Source organism: Mustela erminea, chromosome 20 (genome assembly GCF_009829155.1).
Source record: "Mustela erminea isolate mMusErm1 chromosome 20, mMusErm1.Pri, whole genome shotgun sequence".
NCBI lineage: Eukaryota > Metazoa > Chordata > Mammalia > Carnivora > Mustelidae > Mustela > Mustela erminea.
Genome location: NC_045633.1, coordinates 23,764,791 through 23,781,751, shown reverse-complemented (window position 1 = coordinate 23,781,751; position 16,961 = coordinate 23,764,791). Strand labels below are relative to the sequence as shown.

General features: G+C 53.2%; 1 protein-coding gene across 4 annotated transcripts; it reads left to right on the top strand.

The window, feature by feature from the left end:
• The first annotated feature begins 935 nt into the window (after nucleotides 1-935).
• On the top strand, nucleotides 936-16,678 carry DECR2 (2,4-dienoyl-CoA reductase 2). 4 transcript variants are annotated; one of them, XM_032327646.1, is made up of 9 exons: nucleotides 936-1,029; nucleotides 10,114-10,182; nucleotides 11,321-11,372; nucleotides 11,912-12,047; nucleotides 13,490-13,614; nucleotides 13,686-13,779; nucleotides 13,986-14,090; nucleotides 14,558-14,775; nucleotides 15,871-16,678. In XM_032327646.1, the coding sequence occupies exons 2-8, from the start codon at nucleotides 10,178-10,180 to the stop codon at nucleotides 14,773-14,775; spliced, it is 735 nt and encodes a 244-aa protein (XP_032183537.1). In that variant the 5' UTR covers nucleotides 936-1,029; nucleotides 10,114-10,177; the 3' UTR covers nucleotides 15,871-16,678. The 4 variants fall into 4 exon arrangements, 3 of the variants coding, with proteins under 3 accessions (XP_032183537.1, XP_032183536.1, XP_032183534.1); XR_004281810.1 differs by lacking the exon at nucleotides 936-1,029 and adding an exon at nucleotides 1,875-2,176 and having other exon boundaries at nucleotides 14,608-14,775; XM_032327643.1 differs by lacking the exon at nucleotides 936-1,029 and adding an exon at nucleotides 1,881-2,176.
• Nucleotides 16,679-16,961: the final 283 nt, after the last annotated feature.

The following is a 16,961-nucleotide window of genomic DNA, read 5'->3' as shown; positions in this document are numbered from 1 at the left end:
GCGAGGTCCAAAGACCTCCAGCCTGAAATGCAGGGGAATCAAGCCGAGTCCCAGAGCTGGTGCTGCCCTGGCCCTCATTCATCGCCTCATGCTGAATGAGGAGCTGCCTGCCCTGCGCAGAACTGGAGGGGGCCCGCTAAGACCACCCCCAGGGCAGGAGGCCTTTCATGGCCTCCTATGGTGGAGACTGACTGGAGCTTCTTGTGTCTGCTTTTTCTCACGTTGGCATTACACACTGCACACTACACCCGGGGCCTCAGATGTGTCCCCGGTCCCTTGTCCCAGGTACTGGACCTTGCATATCGTTACACCTGCTGAGCCGCCTCGGTCCTCACTTACTCTGACATCTTTATAAAGGATGCCCTGACCCCCGGTTTGCAGCCCTCGTCGCTACCCGTGCCTGCACGTGATGGCTCGGACGACGTGCCCAGACCTTCCTCATGGGTCATGAAACCGACGTTCTGGGAACCGGCACTGGGGTTGGCTGCGCGAGGGGAAGGCTGTCCTTGACCGTGGCTTTCCTGGGCCGGGGTCCTCGCTCCTGCTCTGTCGTGTTTATGCAACAGTAAAGGGGGTGCCCCCCCAGGTGTTGTTGTTTTGAGGCTTAATTTGGGAGCGTGAGAGCGAGAGGGGAGAGGGTCAGAGGGAGAAGCAGACTCCGGGCGGAACCGGGAGCCCGACGCGGGGCCCCGTCCCAGGACTCGGACCACGACCTGAGCCCAAGGCAGTCGCTTAACCCAGTGAGCCGCGCAGGCGCCCCGACCAGGTGTCTTACGTGCAGAGCGGGCGCGCGAGGGCGCCCCTTAAGCCGGGAACTTAGTGTCGTCGTGCCCCGCTGGCTCCCAACACCGAACTGACACCCAGACTTGTCAGAGACTCGTACGCGGAAGTCCCGTAGCCCGCTCAAGCGGTCCCCGCCTTGGGGACTCACCCGCCACACGGCGTCTGCGCGCGTCGCCACCAGCCTCCCGTGCTCGCAGGCCGCGCCGCCGCGGAGAGTCAAAGATCCTGGGAGAAGCCATGACCGCTGTAGGCGGGGCTAGCAGGCGGTCGGCCTCTGTGGGAGTGACGTTACCGGAGGAGCAGGAGGCGGCTGTGGGCGGGGCTGGCGGGGAGCCTTGGGGCACCGTGGGCGGGGCGTCATGGGAGGAAGAGCGGAGGCTATGGGCGGGGCTGGCGGGGCGGTCAGGGTTGGGGGAGGGAAGCGGTGGCTGTGGGCGGGGCGTCTGTGGCGGCCGGACGCCGTGGGCTGGGCGTCCTGGGAGGAGCTGGAGGCAGCTGTGGGCGGGGCTAGCGGGGTGTCCTAGGATGAACAGGAGGCAGCTACCGGCGGGGCCTGTCTTCCGGCGCCACCGGCGGGGCGTCCTGGGCGGAAAAGGTAGTGGCGGGGGGGCGGGGGGCGGGGGGCGGGGAGGAGGTCCTGGGAGGGAGAGGAAGTGGCTGTGGGCGGGGCCTTCGGACCTCGTAGGCGGGGCGTCCTGGGCGGAAGCGGAGGTGGTTGTGGCGGGTCGTCCTGGGCGGAAGAGGTGGTGCCTGTAGGCGGTGCTATCGGAGTGTCCGGGGAGGAACAGGAGGGGTCTGTGGGCGGAGCCTTCGGACTCCGTGGGCGGACGCCCTAGGCGGAAGAGGAGGGGGATGTGGGTGGGACTGGCGGGGTAGTTAGGCGCCGTGGGCGGGGCGTCCTGGGCGGAAGAGGAGGTGGCTCTGGGCGGGCCGTCCTGGGTGGAAGAGGAGGTGACTGGGGGCGGGGCGGGCGGAGTCGTCGGGCGCCATAGGCGGGGCGTCCTGGGCGGCAGAGGAGGAAGCTGGGGGCGGGGCGGGCGGTGCCGTCGGGCGCCGTGGGCGGGGCGTCCTGGGCGGAAGAGGAGGTGGCTGGGGGGTGGTGCCGTCGGGCTCCGTGGGCGTGGAGTCCTGGGCGGAAGAGGCGGTGGCTGGGGGCGGTGCGGGCGGAGCCGTCGGACGCAGTGGGCCGCACCCTGGACTTCGGTCCCCCTCCGTTGTAGGGGTTGACGGCCGGCGAGCGTGGCGGGTGTCGGAGGCGCTCGGGTTCCCGACCGGTCCGGTCTCAGCAGTCCTCGCCGCGCGCACCGAGCGCCATGGCCCAGCCGCCGCCCGACGTTAGCGAGGACGAGTGTCTCCCTGAGTACCGCCATCACTTCTGCCCCGACCTGCTGCGGTGAGGGCCGGGATGGGGGTCCCGGGGTGGGGATCCCGGGGCGGGGGCCGGGGCGGCCTCTGCGGAGGTGGTGCGGGCGCCGCGGGGCGTGGGGACGCCGGTGGTCTGCGCCGCTTCGCTCTGTCGGTCGCGTCCGTGTCTGGGTTGGGGGCTCCGGGCGGCGGTCCTGGGCGGGGGGCTCAGGGGCCGTGGCGGGTGCTCGTCTGTCTCCGGAGCCGCGCTCTGCGGAGGACTTGATGACTTGCCCGTCCCGGGCAGGCTCCGTGCCCCGCGCGGCTTGAACTCGGGCCGGGGACGCGGTCTCGGCTCCGCCGCGAGCCCTCAGGCGCCCGGTAGCTCGTAGCTCTGAGCGGAGCTGCTCGCAGTGAGACCGTTTTCCGCGGAGCCCCAGAAGCCGGGGGCTGCGGGCTCGAGCAAGGAGCGTCGAGCCGCCTTGCGGCCTCCCCCGCGTCCCTGGCCAGCAGCTCGGCCTCCCGCCCCGGGTCTGCGGGGATCGCTTGCGCTCGCGCGCTCTCTTTGAATTTCGCGATTTTTATTCTGACTGTTCCTTTTTTTTTTTCTTTAATTTTAAATTTTAAATTTTTTAAAATTTCAAGTAATTTATCTTTTCAAATTTAAATGCAGTTAGTGAGCATAGAGTGTATTCCTGGTTTCCGAGGTAGGGATCAGCGATCAGTCGGTCTCATAAAACTCCCAGTGCTCGCGGAGTCATCTGCCTTTTCTGTCCACCATCCGGGTGCCCTCTCCGCCCTCCGCCCTCCCCTCCAGCAGCCCTCAGTTTCTTTACTATAGCTAAGAGGCTCTCAGGGTTTGTCTCCCTCTCTGATTTCCTCTTGTTCTATTTTTCCTTCTCTTCCCCATGATCCTGTTTTGTTTCTTAAATTCCACCTGTTAGTGGGATCGTATGGTCATTATCTTTGACGGACTTACTTCATTTACCGTAATACTCTCTACTTCCATCCACGTTGTTGCGAATAGCAAGATTTCTTTCTCTTTTTCTTTCTTTCTTTTTTTAATATTTTATTTATTTATTTGACAGAGAGATCACAAGTAGGCATAGAGGCAGGCAGAGAGAGAGGAGGAAGCAGGCTCCCGGCTGAGCAGAGACCGATGTGGGGCTCAATCCCAGGACCCTGGGATCATGACCTGAGCGGAGGGCAGAGGCTTTAACCCACTGAGCCACCCAGGCGCCCCAAGATTTCAGTTTTTTATTAAATATACACATGCATTTTATTTATTTATTTATTTATTTATTTTTAAAGATTTTATTTATTTATTTATTTGACAGAGAGAAATCACAAGTAGACCGAGAGGCAGGCAGAGAGAGAGAGAGGGAAGCAGGCTCCCTGCTGAGCAGAGAGCTCATGCGGGACTCGATTCCAGGACCCTGAGATCATGACCTGAGCCGAGGGCAGCGGCTTAACCTACTGAGCCACCCAGGCGCCCTACACATGCATTTTAAAGATTTATTTATTTTAGAGAGTGTGCACACGTGCGTGTGTGCATGCAGGAACAGAGGTGGGGCAGGCAGAAGGAAAAGGAGAGAATCTCGTGCAGACTCCCCACACACAGCCCTGAGATCATGACCTGAGCCAAAATCAAGAGTCAGAAGCTTAACTGACTGAGCCACCCAGGCGCGCCATGTATTTAAAACTAGCACGGAAGTCTTTGTTTTTTATTTTTATTTTTTAGATTATTTATTTATTTACTTGAAGCAGTGCACAAACAAGGGGAGCAGCTGACAGAGGGAGAGGGAGAAGCAGGCATTTCGGCATTTCCCAAGGAGCAGGAAGTCTAACTCAGGCCTTGAACCCAGGACCCCAGGATCATGACCTGAGCTGAAGGCAGTTGCTTAATGACTAAGCCACCCAGGTGCCCCGGAAATCTTTTTTTTTTTTTTTAGTGGAATATTATGCCACTTATATTTATGGTAATTAATGACATAGGGATTTAATTTTTTGATGGCTGTGTAATTTTCTATTGTGTGTATGTGGACATCTGGGCTCTTTCCATACTTTGGCTATTGTGGACATTGCTGCTATAAACACTGGGGAGGAGGTGCCCCTTCAGATCACTACATTTGTATTTTTGGGGTAAATATCCAGGAATGCAATTGCTGGGTCATAGGATAGCTCTGTTTTTTCACCTTTTGAGGAAGCTCCATGCTGTTTTCCAGAGCGGCTGCACCAGCCTGCATTCCCACCAACAGTGTAGGAGGGTTCCCCTTTCTCCGCATTCTCACCAGCATGTGTCATTTCTTGATTTGCTAATTTTAGCCATTCTGACTGGTGTGAGGTATCGTTTCGTGGTGGTTTTGGTTTGTACTTCTCTGATGGCAAGTGATGTGGAGCATTTTTTCATGTCTGTTAAGCATTTGTATGTCTTCTGTAGAGAAATGTCTGTTCGTGTTTTTTGCCTATTTCTTGGTTGAATTATTTGTTCTTAGGGTTAGTTTCCTTTTTTCTTTCTTTTTTTAAATTGTCGGCGAGAGACTGCGAGTGCACGAGCAGGGTGAGTGGCTAGCAGAGGGAGAAGCAGACTCTGCTGAGCAAGGAGCCTGATACCTGCCAGGCTCAGTTCCAGGACTCTGGAATCATTACCTGAGCAAAGGCAGATGCTTAACCAATGGAAGCACCTTGGCATCTGCAATAAGTTCTTTATAGATTCTGGATACTAACCCTTTATCTGATAAGACTATTGCAAATATTGGGGTGCCTGGGTGGCTCAGTGGGATAAGCCTCTGCCTTCGGCTCAGGTCATGATCTCAGGGTCCTGGGATTGAGCCCCACATCAGGCTCTCTGCTCAGCAGGGAGCCTGCCTCCCCCCAACAACCGCCTGCCTTTCTGCCTACTTGTGATCTCACTGTCAAATAAATAAATAAAACCTTAAAAAAAAAAAAAGACATTTGCAAATATCTCCTTCCGTTTTGTCAGATGTCTTTGGTTTTTTGACTGTTTTCTTTGGTGTCTAAAAGCTTTTGATTTAAAATTTTGATCTTGATGAAGTCCCAGTAGTTCATTTTGGCCCTTGGTTCCCTTGCCTTTGGCGATGTTTCTAGGAAGAAGGTGCTGCGGCTGAGGTCAAAGAGGTATCTGCCTATGTTCTTCTCAAGGAATTTGATGGATTCCTGTCTCACATTGCGGTCTTTCATCCATTTTGAGTCTATTTTTGCGTGTGGTGTAAGGAAATGGTCCAGCTTCATTCTTCTGCATGTGGCTTTCCAATTTTCCCAACACCATTTGTTGAAGAGACTGTCTTTTTTCCATTGGACATTCTTTCCTGCTTTGTCGAAGATTAGTTGACCACAGAGTTCAGGGTCCACTTCTGGGCTCTCTGTTCTGTTCCATTGATCTGTGTGTCTGTTTTTGTGCCAGTACTATGCTGTCTTGTTGATGACAGCTTTGTAATAGAGCTTGAAGTCTGGAATTGTGATGCCTCCAGGTTTGGTTTTCTTTTTCAACATTCCTCTGATTATTTGAGGTCTTTTCTGGTTCCATATAAATTTTAGGATTATTTGTTCCATTTCTTTGAAAAAAATTGATGGAATTTTGATAGGGATTGCATTAAATGTGTAGATTGGTTCAGGTAGCATAGACATTTTCACAATATTTGTTCTTCCAGTTCATGAGCGTGGAACGTTTTTCCATTTCTTTGTGTCTTCCTCAATTTCTTTAAGAGTACCTTATAGTTCTCTGAGTACAGACTCTTTGCCTCTTTTATTCCTAGGTATCTTATGGGTTTTGGGTACAATTGTAAATGGGATTGACTCCTTAATTTCTCTTTCCTCTGTCGCATTGTTGCTGTAGACAAATGCAACTGATTTCTGTGCATTGATTTTATATCCTGACACTTTACTGAATTCCTGTACATGTTCTAGCAGATTTGGAGTGGAGTCTTTTGGGTTTTCCACATACAGTATCCTATCATCTCCAGAGAGTGAGAGTTTGACTCTTGCTTTGCTGATTTGGATGCCTTTCATTTCTTTTTGTTGTCTGATTGCTGAGGCTGGGACTTCTACTACTATGTTGAACAGCAGTGGTGATAGTGGACATCCCTGCCGTGTTCCTGACCTTAGAGGAAAAAGCTGTCAGTTTTTCCCCATTGAGAATGATATTCGCTGTGGGTTTTTCATAGATGGCTTTGATGATCTTGAGGTATGTACCCTCCATCCCTACACTGTGAAGAGTTTTGCTGTACTTTGTCAAATGCTTTTTCAGCATCTATTGAGAGTATCATGTGGTTCTTTTTCTTTCTTTTATTAATGTATTGTATAAACATTGATTGATTTGCGGATTTTGAACCAACCTTGTAGCCCTGAAATAAATCCCAGTTGGTCATGGTGAGTCATCCTTTTATTTATTTTTTTACAAAGATTTTTATTTATTTTATTTATATATATTTTTATATATTTATATTATTTATTTATTTATTTATTTGACACAGAGAAAGGGGGAAGCAGTCTCCCCGCCGAGCAGAGAGCCCAATGCGGGGTTCGATCCTAGGACCCTGAGATCATGACTTGAGCTGAAGGCAGAGGCTTAACCCACTGAGCCAGCCAGGCTCCCCTCCTGGGGGGTTTTTGATGACTGCTTCAATTTCCCTGCTGACTGTGGGCTTCTTCAGGTTTCCTTTCTTCTCGGTTCAGTTTTGGTTGTTTCTCTTTCTGGGAATGCATCCATCTCTTCCACGTTGACTAATATGTTGGCGTACAGTTGCTCATAATATGTTCTTGTAATTGTTTGTGTTTCTTCAGTGGTGGGTGTGATTTCTCCTCTTTCATTCATGATTTCATTTATTTGGATCCTTTCTCTTTTCTTGTTGACAAGTCTGGCCAGGGGCTATTCAGTCTTTTAATTCTTTCAAAGAACTGGTTCTTTGGTTTCCCAAAGAACTGGTTTCGTTGATTTGTTCTACTGTTCTTTTGGTTTCTATTTCATTGATTTCTGTTCTGATCTTTATTATTACTCTTGTCTCGCTGGCTTTAGGCTTTATTTGCTGTTCTTTTTTCTAGCTCCTTTAGGTGTAGGGTTAGGTAGTGTATTTGAGATCTTTCTTGTTTCTTGAGAAAGGCTTGTATCACTATATATTTTCTTCTTGGGACTGCCTTTGCTGTATCCCAAAGGTTTTGAACAGTTGTGTTTTCATTTTCATTTGTTTCCATGAATTTTTCAGTTTTTCTTTAATTTCCTGGTTGACCCATTCATTCTTCAGTAGGATGCGCTTTAGCCTCCATGGATTTGAATTCTTTCCAAATTTCCTCTTATGATTGAGTTCTAGCTTCAGAGCATTGTGGTCTGAAAATATGCAGGAAATGATCCCATCTTTTGGTACCAGTTGAGACCTGATTTGTGACCCTGGACATGATCTATTCTGGAGAATGTTCCATGTGCACTAGAGAAGAAAGTGTATTTTGCTGTTTGGGATGGAATGCTCTGAATATATCTGTGATGTCCATCTGGTCCAAATGTGTGATTTAAAGCCCTTGCTTCCTGGTTGATCTTCTGATGAGATGATCTGTTCATTACAGTGAGGGGGTGTTAAAGTCCCCTACTATTATTGTATTGCTATCAATATGTTTCTTTAATTTTGTTATTAATTGGTTTATATCATTAGCTGCTCCCATGTTAGGGGCATAAATATTTACAACTGTTAGATTTTCTTGTTGGACGGACCCTTTAAGCATGATACAGTGTCCTTCCTCATCTATCATTATAGTTTTTGGCTTAAAATCTAATTTATCTGATAGGCGGATTGGTACCCCAGCTTTCTTTTGAGGTCCATTAGCATGGTAAATTGACAGCATATGGACAGGTCTTGAGGGTTTTTCTCTTTTTTTTTCTTTATTCAGTCTGATATCCCCCTTTTTTTTTTTTTTAAGATTTATTTATTTGCCAGAGATAGAGAGAGAGGGTACACACAAGCAGGCAGAGAGGCAGGCAGAGGCAGCGACGAGAGAAGCAGGCTCCCCGCCGAGCAAGGAGCCTGATGTGGGACTCGATCCCCGGACCCCGGAACCATGACCTGAGCCGAAGGCAGCGGCTTAACCAACTGAGCCACCCAGGCGTCCCTGATATCCCCTTTTTATTGGAACATTTAGTCCCTTTACATTCAGAGTGATTATTGGAAGATATGACTTCAGTGCCATTGTATTACTTGTACAGTTGCTATTCCTGTAGATTGTCTCTGTTCCTTTCTGGTCTTTGTTACTTTTGAGCTCTCCCTTTGCTCAAAGGATCCTCTTTAATATTTCTTGTAGGGCTGGTTTGGTGATTATAAATTCTTTTAGTTTCTGTTTGTCCAGGAAAGTTTTGATCACAACTTCTATTCTGAATGACAGCCTAGCTGGATAAAGTATTCTTGGCTGCATATTTTTCTCATTTAGCCCTGAATAGGTCATGCCAGTCCTTTCTGGCCTGCCAGGTCTCTGTGGAAGGTCTGCTGCCAATCTAATGTTTCTGCCCTTGTAGGTTTCTCTCTCTTGTCCTGAGCTGCTTTCCGCAGATATCAACTTACTTTTATTGATTTTGAGGGGGTGCTTCCCTGCCTCCTGGACTTGAATGTTGGTTTCCTTTGCAAGATTAGCACATTGGGGGACGCCTGTGTGGCTCAGTTGGTTAAGCAGCTGCCTTCGGCTCAGGTCATGGTCCCAGCGTCCTGGGATCGAGTCCCACATCGGGCTCCTTGCTCGGCGGGGAGCCTGCTTCTCCCTCTGCCTCTGCCTGCCATTCTGTCTGCCTGTGCTCGCTCTCTCTCTCTCTCTCTCTCTCTCTCATAAATAAATAAAATCTTTAAAAAAAAATAAAAAAGATTGGCACATTGGGAGCTATAATTTGCTCCAATATACCTTCTATAACTCTCTCTCTCTTTCTTCTTCATCTGGGATCCCAGTTATTCCAATATTGTTTTGCTTTATGGTATCACTTACCTCTCAGATTCTCCCTTTGTGGTTCAGTGGCTGTTTATCTCTTTTTCTCAGTTCCTGTATTCGCCATCATTTTGTCTTCTGCATCACTGATTCTCTCCTCTGCCTCATTTTTCCTAGCAGTTAGAGCCTCCATTTTTGGTTGCATCTCATTAATAGCCTTTTTGATTCTGACTTGTTTATATTAGAGTTCTTTCATTTCTCCAGAAAGGGATTCTGTAGTATCTTTGCTTGTTTCAAGCCCAGCTAGTATCTTTACAGTTGCTATTCTGAATGCTCATTCTGGCGTCTTACTGATGCCCACGCTGATTAAGTGCTGGCAGTCAGCACTGCCTCTTGTTCTCTTTTTTTTTTTTTTTAAGATTTTTATTTATTTATTTGATAGACAGAGATCACAAGTAGGCAGAGAGGCAGGCAGAGAGAGAGGGGGAAGCAGGCTCCCTGCTGAGCAGAGAGCCCGATGTGGGGCTCGATCCCAGGACCCTGAGATCATGACCTGAGCTGAAGGCAGAGGCTTAAACCACTGAGCCACCCAGGCGCCCCATCTTGTTCTCTTTTTTGAGGTGAGTTTTTCTGTCTTGTTTTTCTGTCCAGAGAAGAATAGATGAAGGAGAAAACAAAATGCTAAAATGCCAAGAATGAACTCAGAGAAATATACATTAAATAAATCAAGAGACCCAAAATCAAAAAAAGAGAGAGAAAGAGGTGTAGAGAGCCAAGCAAAACACTGGACCCTGTGTGTATTTTGGTCCATTTATTAGAAAAGTAGGGATCTATCTCTTTATTTTTTTTTTAAGATTTTATTTATTTATTTGACAGACAGAGATCACAGGTAGGCAGAGAGGCAGGCAGAGAGAGAGGGGGAAGCAGGCTCCCTGCTGAGCAGAGAGCCCGACGTGGGGCTCGATCCCAGGACCCTGAGATCATGACCTCAGCCGAAGGCAGAGGCTTAACCCACTGAGCCACCCAAGCCCCCCGGGATCTATCTCTTTAAAGTGCCTCCTGTTTTCTTAGGGACAAAGTGGCCTTCATCACAGGTGGTGGCTCTGGGATCGGGTTCCGGATTGCTGAGATTTTTATGCGGTGAGCTCTCCTCTGTGTCCTCTGTGTTCTCCTACTCCCCGAAACTCACTCCACCTTGCATGGGCTCTGCTGGACCCTGGGCAAGGTGCTCCTGGGTGGCAGGAGCTGCTCCAGGCAACAGGCTATCAGGGAGCATCTGAATGGGGTCACATGCTTTCCCGGAGGAGGCAGGACTCTGGGGTCTCCTCCTAGAGATTAGTTGAGCCTCAGCACCCCCACTTGTACAAAGAGGAAGGGTTCAACAGGTTGAGGTAACTCTACTGCCAGGCTCCCTGGGGTTTTGCCAAGCCAGGGTTGGGGTGAGCCAAGTTGACCCCAGCAGTGTGCAGAGCACAGTGTCTCTTGAGACATGAGATTTGTGAGCTTATGTCCATGTTAACCGCTTGTGACCCCCACCCAGGAAAGGGCCAGAGTTAGATTGGGTTGGGGGAAAGAGAAAGCCTGTTGATATCCTAGGGATCTCTTCCCAGTTTTCTCCAGGCCCCCACTTTCCATACCAGAGGGGTAGGTCTCACTGGATGAGATGTGGGGACTCGTCCATCGCAGGTGGGTTCGTTGTCCAGGCTGCTGGCTTTGTGCATGTTGCTTCTCTGAGTCAAGTGTGGCCATCTGTGCTGAGGGTCATTTCTCGGCTTAGGTGGGATCTCCTTAGCAGGTGGTAGCTGCTGGCCTTCCTGTGAGACTGAGTCTGTCAGGCGGTGAGGCAGGGAGGGTGCTCTGGCCTTGGAGTGGGCCCTCCCTGTCCTCCAGTCTGACCTCAGCGAGAGGCCAGGGGAACCCTGCAGGCCCCATGCAGTCGCCTGGTTTGTGCATCTGAGGCTCCTGGCTGCTGCAGTGCTGCGCAGGTGCTGCTGGGCGCAGGGCCCACAGCTCTGTGGGGCTGGGCTACCCCATGCCAGGGAGACCCAGATGGCGGACCCCAGGGTGGGCACCACTCAGCTTTGCTCAAGCCCCTGTGCTCTCTGCAGGCCATGCCTTTGGCCCTGGCTGGTGCTTCAGCCTGAGATCCCTGGGGGAAAGGAGCTCCGCCTAGAGCAGTGGGCGCGAGGCCACCTGGGTGTGTCCCTGGCACCTTGGTGCCCTCACGCCTGCCCTCCTGCACCTTGTCCCCCCTCACGCCTGCCCTCTGGCTTTGCAGGCATGGTTGCCACACGGTCATCGCCAGCAGAAGCCTTCCAAGAGTGTCGAAGGTGAGGGGTCTCTCCTGTGTCCACCACATCCATGGGTGGCTCTGGGAGGTCCTGAGGCCCAGAAGATGGTGACACCAAAACCTGCTCCCCCAACAAACAGGCAGCTTCCGTGCAAGTGCCTCCCAAGGATACCCCAGATTCTTACAACGTCTCCTTGTTGGAAGGAGGCTCTGTGGTTGGGTGGGTAGTTCTGTGGCTCTGAGAGGGCTCTCAGCCCATAAAGGTTTTGAGGGTGGTTTGCCTATCACGTCCACCTGGGAGGAGACTCTCGCCGCTGCTGCAGCTGGTCTTTGGGCAGGATCCAGATGCCACCTGGAGCTGCTGTTGACCCATGAGCAGGGACCAGTGGCCTGGAGGTAATAGGGAAGGAGAATCCCAGGGACAGGGGAAGAGAGTGGCCCCACAGAGTGGCCACTTGCCAGCTATGCCTTCCCAAAGTGGGGTCCAGCGGCACACCCTGGCTTTCCAGCATCATCTGGCCACATCAGGCTCAGAAGTCACTGGGCTGCTGCCCAACTCTCTTCCTGTCTGGCTTCTAGGCTGCCAGAAAGCTGGCTGCTGCCACCGGCCAGCGGTGCCTCCCTTTATCTCTGGACGTTCGGGCTCTCCCTGCCATCACAGCTGCTGTGGACCAGGCACTGAGGGAGTTCGGGAAGATCGACATTCTTGTCAACTGTGAGTGGCTGCTGGGTGACACCCAGGGGCTCCTCATGGGTGGGCAGTACCAGACCTCCCTGCTCAGGGGCCTCAGAACTCCTGTTCCAGGTCCCAGGCACAGTCTGGGTCTGTGCGGTCATGGCCCAAGTGGAGATCCTAGGAGTCAGAGAACTCTCATGTCCCAAAATTTTCCCTTTAAAAAGAAAAAAGAAGAAATGGACAATTTGTTTGGTCAAGTTTTAGATTTATAGGGAACTAGAGCAGCCGGTACCTAGAGTTCCACATGTCCGCACACACAGCGCCCCCTGGTGTGGGCAGCTCGCGTCCACTGGAGTTGATGTCCCAATGAGCTCCGTGCTGCCAACCACCAAGGTTCACTCTTTGCTGAAATTCCCCCCCTTTTTTTTTTTTTTTTAAGATTTTATTTGTTTATTTGACAGAGAGGTCACAAGCAGGCAGAGAGGCAGGCAGAGAGAGGGGGAAGCAGGCTCCCTGCTGAGCAGAAAGCCCGATGTGGGGCTCGATCCCAGGACCCTGGGACCATGATCTGAGCCGAAGGCAGTGGTTTAACCCACTGAGCCACTCAGGCACCCTGAAATTCCCTTTTAAAAAGATGGGGTGTGTTGGTTTCCTGCTGCTAACAAGGCACCACGAGCTGAATAGCTTAAAATAGGAGAAACATGTTCTCTCATTCTCATGAGGGCACAAATCCAAAACCAAGGTGTTGGAGGGTCCCGGGCAGGGTCTGTCCCGGCCCTTTCTCTCAGCTTCTGGTGTTGCTGGCAGTCCTCGGCGCCCCTTGGCTTGGGGCCTCTCTGTGTGGCCTCCCCCATGCGTCTCTGTGTCTTTTCTGCTTTTCTTAGGAGGACACCAGGCCTTGGATTTAGGCCCCTGACCCTTGGTGGCCTCTCTTGACTCGATTGCATCTGCAAAGATCCTATTCCCAAATAAGGTCACATTCACACACACCAGGGATTCGAATTTTAGCACGTGTGTAAAAACTATTATTATTGTTGTTGTTGTTGTTATTTAAAGATTTTATTTATTGACGAGAGAGAAGGAGCGTGCGCATGTGCAGGGAGAGGAGCTAAGGGGCAGGGAGAAGCTGACTTTCCACTCCTATCACCAGTATTATTATTATTATTATTATTTTTAGACGCAGGGAGGAGAGAGAGTCTTAAGGAGGCTCCATGCTCCGTGCAGAGCCCGACCTGGGGCTCAGTCTCACAACTGAGCTGAAATCGAGTCAGATGCTTAATCGACTGGGTACCCCGGGCACCCCTTCAGCATGTGTTTCTGAGGGACATAATTCAGCCCATGATACCCATCCTGCCCCATCCTTCAAGAGGTTACCCAAGTGCTCAGGCCCCTTCCCTGTCCAGCCTGGACCACCCTGAGGGCCCATGTGTCCTAACTGCCCGGGGCCCAGACGCCAGCCGCTATCTTCTTGCGCCCTGCAGGTGCAGCTGGAAACTTCCTGTGCCCCGCCAGTGCGTTGTCCTTCAACGCCTTCAAGACCGTGATGGACATCGACACCTTGGGCACCTTCAACGCGTCTCGTGTGCTTTATGAGAAGTTCTTCAGGGTGAGTGTCCCTTCTGCCCGGGAGCCGTATCCTCTGGCCATCCACTCACTGCACGCCCCCTTGTGTTACAGGACCACGGAGGGGTGATCGTGAACATCACTGCGACACTGGGGATCCGGGGGCAGGTGCTTCAAGTGCATGCCGGCTCGGCCAAGGCGGCTGTGGGTACGGGCACCCCCTCTGCTCTGCTTGCCTGGACTCCCTTGGGTCCCTCCCCTGCCTGTCCCTGGAAGCCAGTAGTGTCCTAGTGAAGCTAGGCCCAGCGGTGGGCAGTGGAGTGGGGTGGTCCTGAGCCCCGGCTCACAGCTGAGCCATCACAAAAAGTGGAACAGCCCTGTGTCTCCTCTCATGCCTGCCTGTCTTCTCTGCAGATGCGATGACACGGCACTTGGCTGTGGAGTGGGGTCCCCAGAACATCCGTGTCAACAGCCTCGCCCCTGGCCCCATCAGTGGCACAGAGGGCTTCCGGCGGCTGGGTAAGCCCCTTGGGGAGCCCCGTGCCCCACAGTGCCTCCATGGGACCCTCTCCCACCCGGCTGGGACAGGCCTAAGTGAAGGACCACTTCCTCATGGCTCCCAGGGCCAGCAAAGAGGTGGTCTTCAAGCCAAGTCTTGGCTGTTCTTGGGGAGCATGCCTGCGAGAGACTAGTGGTCGGCCAGATGTGGGCAGCTGCTCCTTGGAGATAGAGGCCGCAGAGCCTCTGGCCTCAGGCCAGACACAAAGGGGGGCCCCCATTAGGGCTTCCAGGACCTTGACAGAGTGTGTGTCAGAGCTGTGTGCTGGCCCTGCGGCCGTGGCCAGACCTTGCCTTCCTGCTCTGTCAGGGTAGGGCTAACAGTGCCTTCAGTGCTCCTGGGTATGCTTTAGGGAGAGCTGGGCAGAGGAGAGGGGAGGGCTTGGGGCCTAGGGTTCACGGGGCTGAGTCTCCTTCTGCCCTTCCAGTCGGCTCCCAGGCCAGTGTCAGCACAAAGACTCTGGCCATCCCCCTGCAGAGGCTGGGCAACAAGACCGAAGTCGCCCACGGTGCGCTGTTCCTGGCCAGCCCTTTGGCATCCTACGTGACGGGCGCCGTGCTGGTGGTTGACGGCGGGGCGTGGCTGACATTCCCCAACGACCTCAAGTTGCTGGCAGATTTTGCGTCCTTCTCTGCTAAGCTCTAGGTGATGTGCTGCCCTCACCTTCTGGAGGTCACTCTGTCCCTGGGCCCTGTCCTGAAACTCCCATCCAACGGGCTGATGTTCACTGTTTTGGGCCCTGATGTGTCTCCCCTGAATCCCTTGGGTATATTTTTAGTACTTTTTGGGGCACTTTCGGGTTTTGGCTACCCCAACAGACCAAACTGTATGTAGGGCAGGGCTGGGGAGGGGCCTTTTTGAACAGATGAGTGGTGCTGGGAGGGGCCCAGCCCAATGGAGCTGCACCCCAGACTTCAGGTCTTCCTGCAAATCAGGACAGGCATGGCTTGCCTGCCGGGGATGGGAACCCCTCTCCTTGGGAGCTCCACTAGTGACCCCCTGTGGAGGCCTGAGGGCCTGCTGGGCCGTGAGGAGGGGGGTTGCCATTGCTCTCTACCTTCCACTTCTCTCCCCCTAACCCCGTGCCGGGGCCAGCCTGTGAGGCCTGCAGACCCTACTTCTCTGAGCAGCGGGTTCCTTGGAAGAAGGCTGAGGACGTGGTTGGGTCTCTGAGCTCCTCTGTCCCCCAAGCCTCTTGGGTTCCCAGTGTGGGCTGGTGGCAGAAGCACTGTAGGGCCGTGGCCAGCTCCCGTCCCGTCTCTGGGGTGGATGTGGTGGAGGGACACCCAGAGGCTCACAGCATATGGTCACACCATGAAGTCGTGGTTGGAGCAGTTTTCCCGGAGGCGCGTTTGTTGGCGGACACAGGTGATGTCTTCGGAAGCCTCCTGTGGTTTGGTTGCCGACAGACAGGTTCTCAGGGCCCATGGCATGTGGGCGGCCAGGCAGCGGGAGGGTGTGGGCCCCAGGCTGTCCCCTAGTGACTGGGAACACTCATCTTGGGGAGCTCTGGGAGACCGCAGAAGGGATGACGGTGTCTGTCCCCCACATCCCCCCCTACCACCGCCACCCAGGGGTACACGGGGCCTGGCTGCCGCCGCCCTTTCTGGGCACTGAGGGGGACCCGCAGCATTCTTCCTATTCTCGACTGGCCCCTCGAGTGCTGTCCAGGGTGAGTGTAGAAGGCGGAAGCTGGTGCCCCTCGGTCTGCCTTTGTGACCTTGGCATCATTTCTGACAGGCCCTGGATGCCTGAAGCAAAGGAAGTGTTCTGGAGGGAAGCTGGTCCACCGTCTCCCGAGGACTTCTGGGACGGCTCCTGCCGTGCTACTTGCAGGGCTGCCTCCCACCGCCACACTGGACAGTCTCAGCAGCATTTCAGCCGGACACTGGCCCGTCCTCTCGGAACTCGGCTGTGTCCACATTCCCTCCCCACAGCCCCGTCTCCCGTACTCAGTTGGGAGTGATCAGGCAGTGAGGCCCCTGCTCGCCGGCCTGCACCCTGTGGATGTCTGTCAGGGGCACCGGGATGTTCTGGAACTCCCTGGGGAGCTGGCCTGTGGTCGGTGGCTGTCCCCCCAACTGCCCTACCTCGCCTCAGCCTGGGAGGCCTTTGTTGTCTTCCTTCCTGTGTCCCCTGGGGGTCCTGTGGTGGCCCTACTGCCTGTCTGCAGAAAGCAGGGTGTTTCAGGCCCCCCGTCTTCCCTTCCTTGCTCTTCCACTTGGGGGTCTTACTCCACAAGGGGAAGCCAGACCAGGGAGGCTAGAGAAGCGTGTTTGATCCCTCCTGCCCCAAGCCTGGCATCCTGAATCTCCTTGCCAAGGTGTTGGACTACCATGGGATCCCCTGGCTGGGGGCCACCCATCCCTCTCAGCCGTTGGTGACATGGACTGGGTTTTCCCCCCATCTGCCCTGGAGTCTGTCCTTTGCTGGGATATCCCAGGGGGTTGAGTCCTGTGCCATTCAGGGCCTCACTTTCTAGGCGCTCCAGCTGGCCATTGTCACCAGCAGCCTCTCATTGGCCCAGAGGGGTCAGAAAATTCTAGCTCTCATTTGTTCCTTTTTTTTTTTTTTTTTTAAAGATTTTATTTATTTATTTGACAGACAGAGATCACAAGTAGGCAGAGAGGCAGGCAGAGAGAGAGAGAGAGAGAGAGGGAAGCAGGCTTCCTGCGGAGCAGAGAGCCCGATGCGGGGCTTGATCCCAGGACCCTGAGATCATGACCCAAGCCGAAGGCAGCAGCCCAAACCACTGAGCCACCCAGGCGCCCCTCATTTGTTCCTTTGATGATCACTCTTTGGCATTCAGGCCAGGACCTAAGGGAACCCCT

Excerpts from the sequence above, each read along its gene's own strand:
- DECR2 (XM_032327643.1), top strand. The coding sequence starts at position 2,097 with ATGGCCCAGCCGCCGCCCGACGTTAGCGAGGACGAGTGTCTCCCTGAG. Across the intron at positions 10,183-11,320 it reads ATTGCTGAGATTTTTATGCG|GCATGGTTGCCACACGGTCA; the intron begins GTGAGCTCTCCT and ends CTGGCTTTGCAG. Across the intron at positions 11,373-11,911 it reads GCCTTCCAAGAGTGTCGAAG|GCTGCCAGAAAGCTGGCTGC; the intron begins GTGAGGGGTCTC and ends TCTGGCTTCTAG.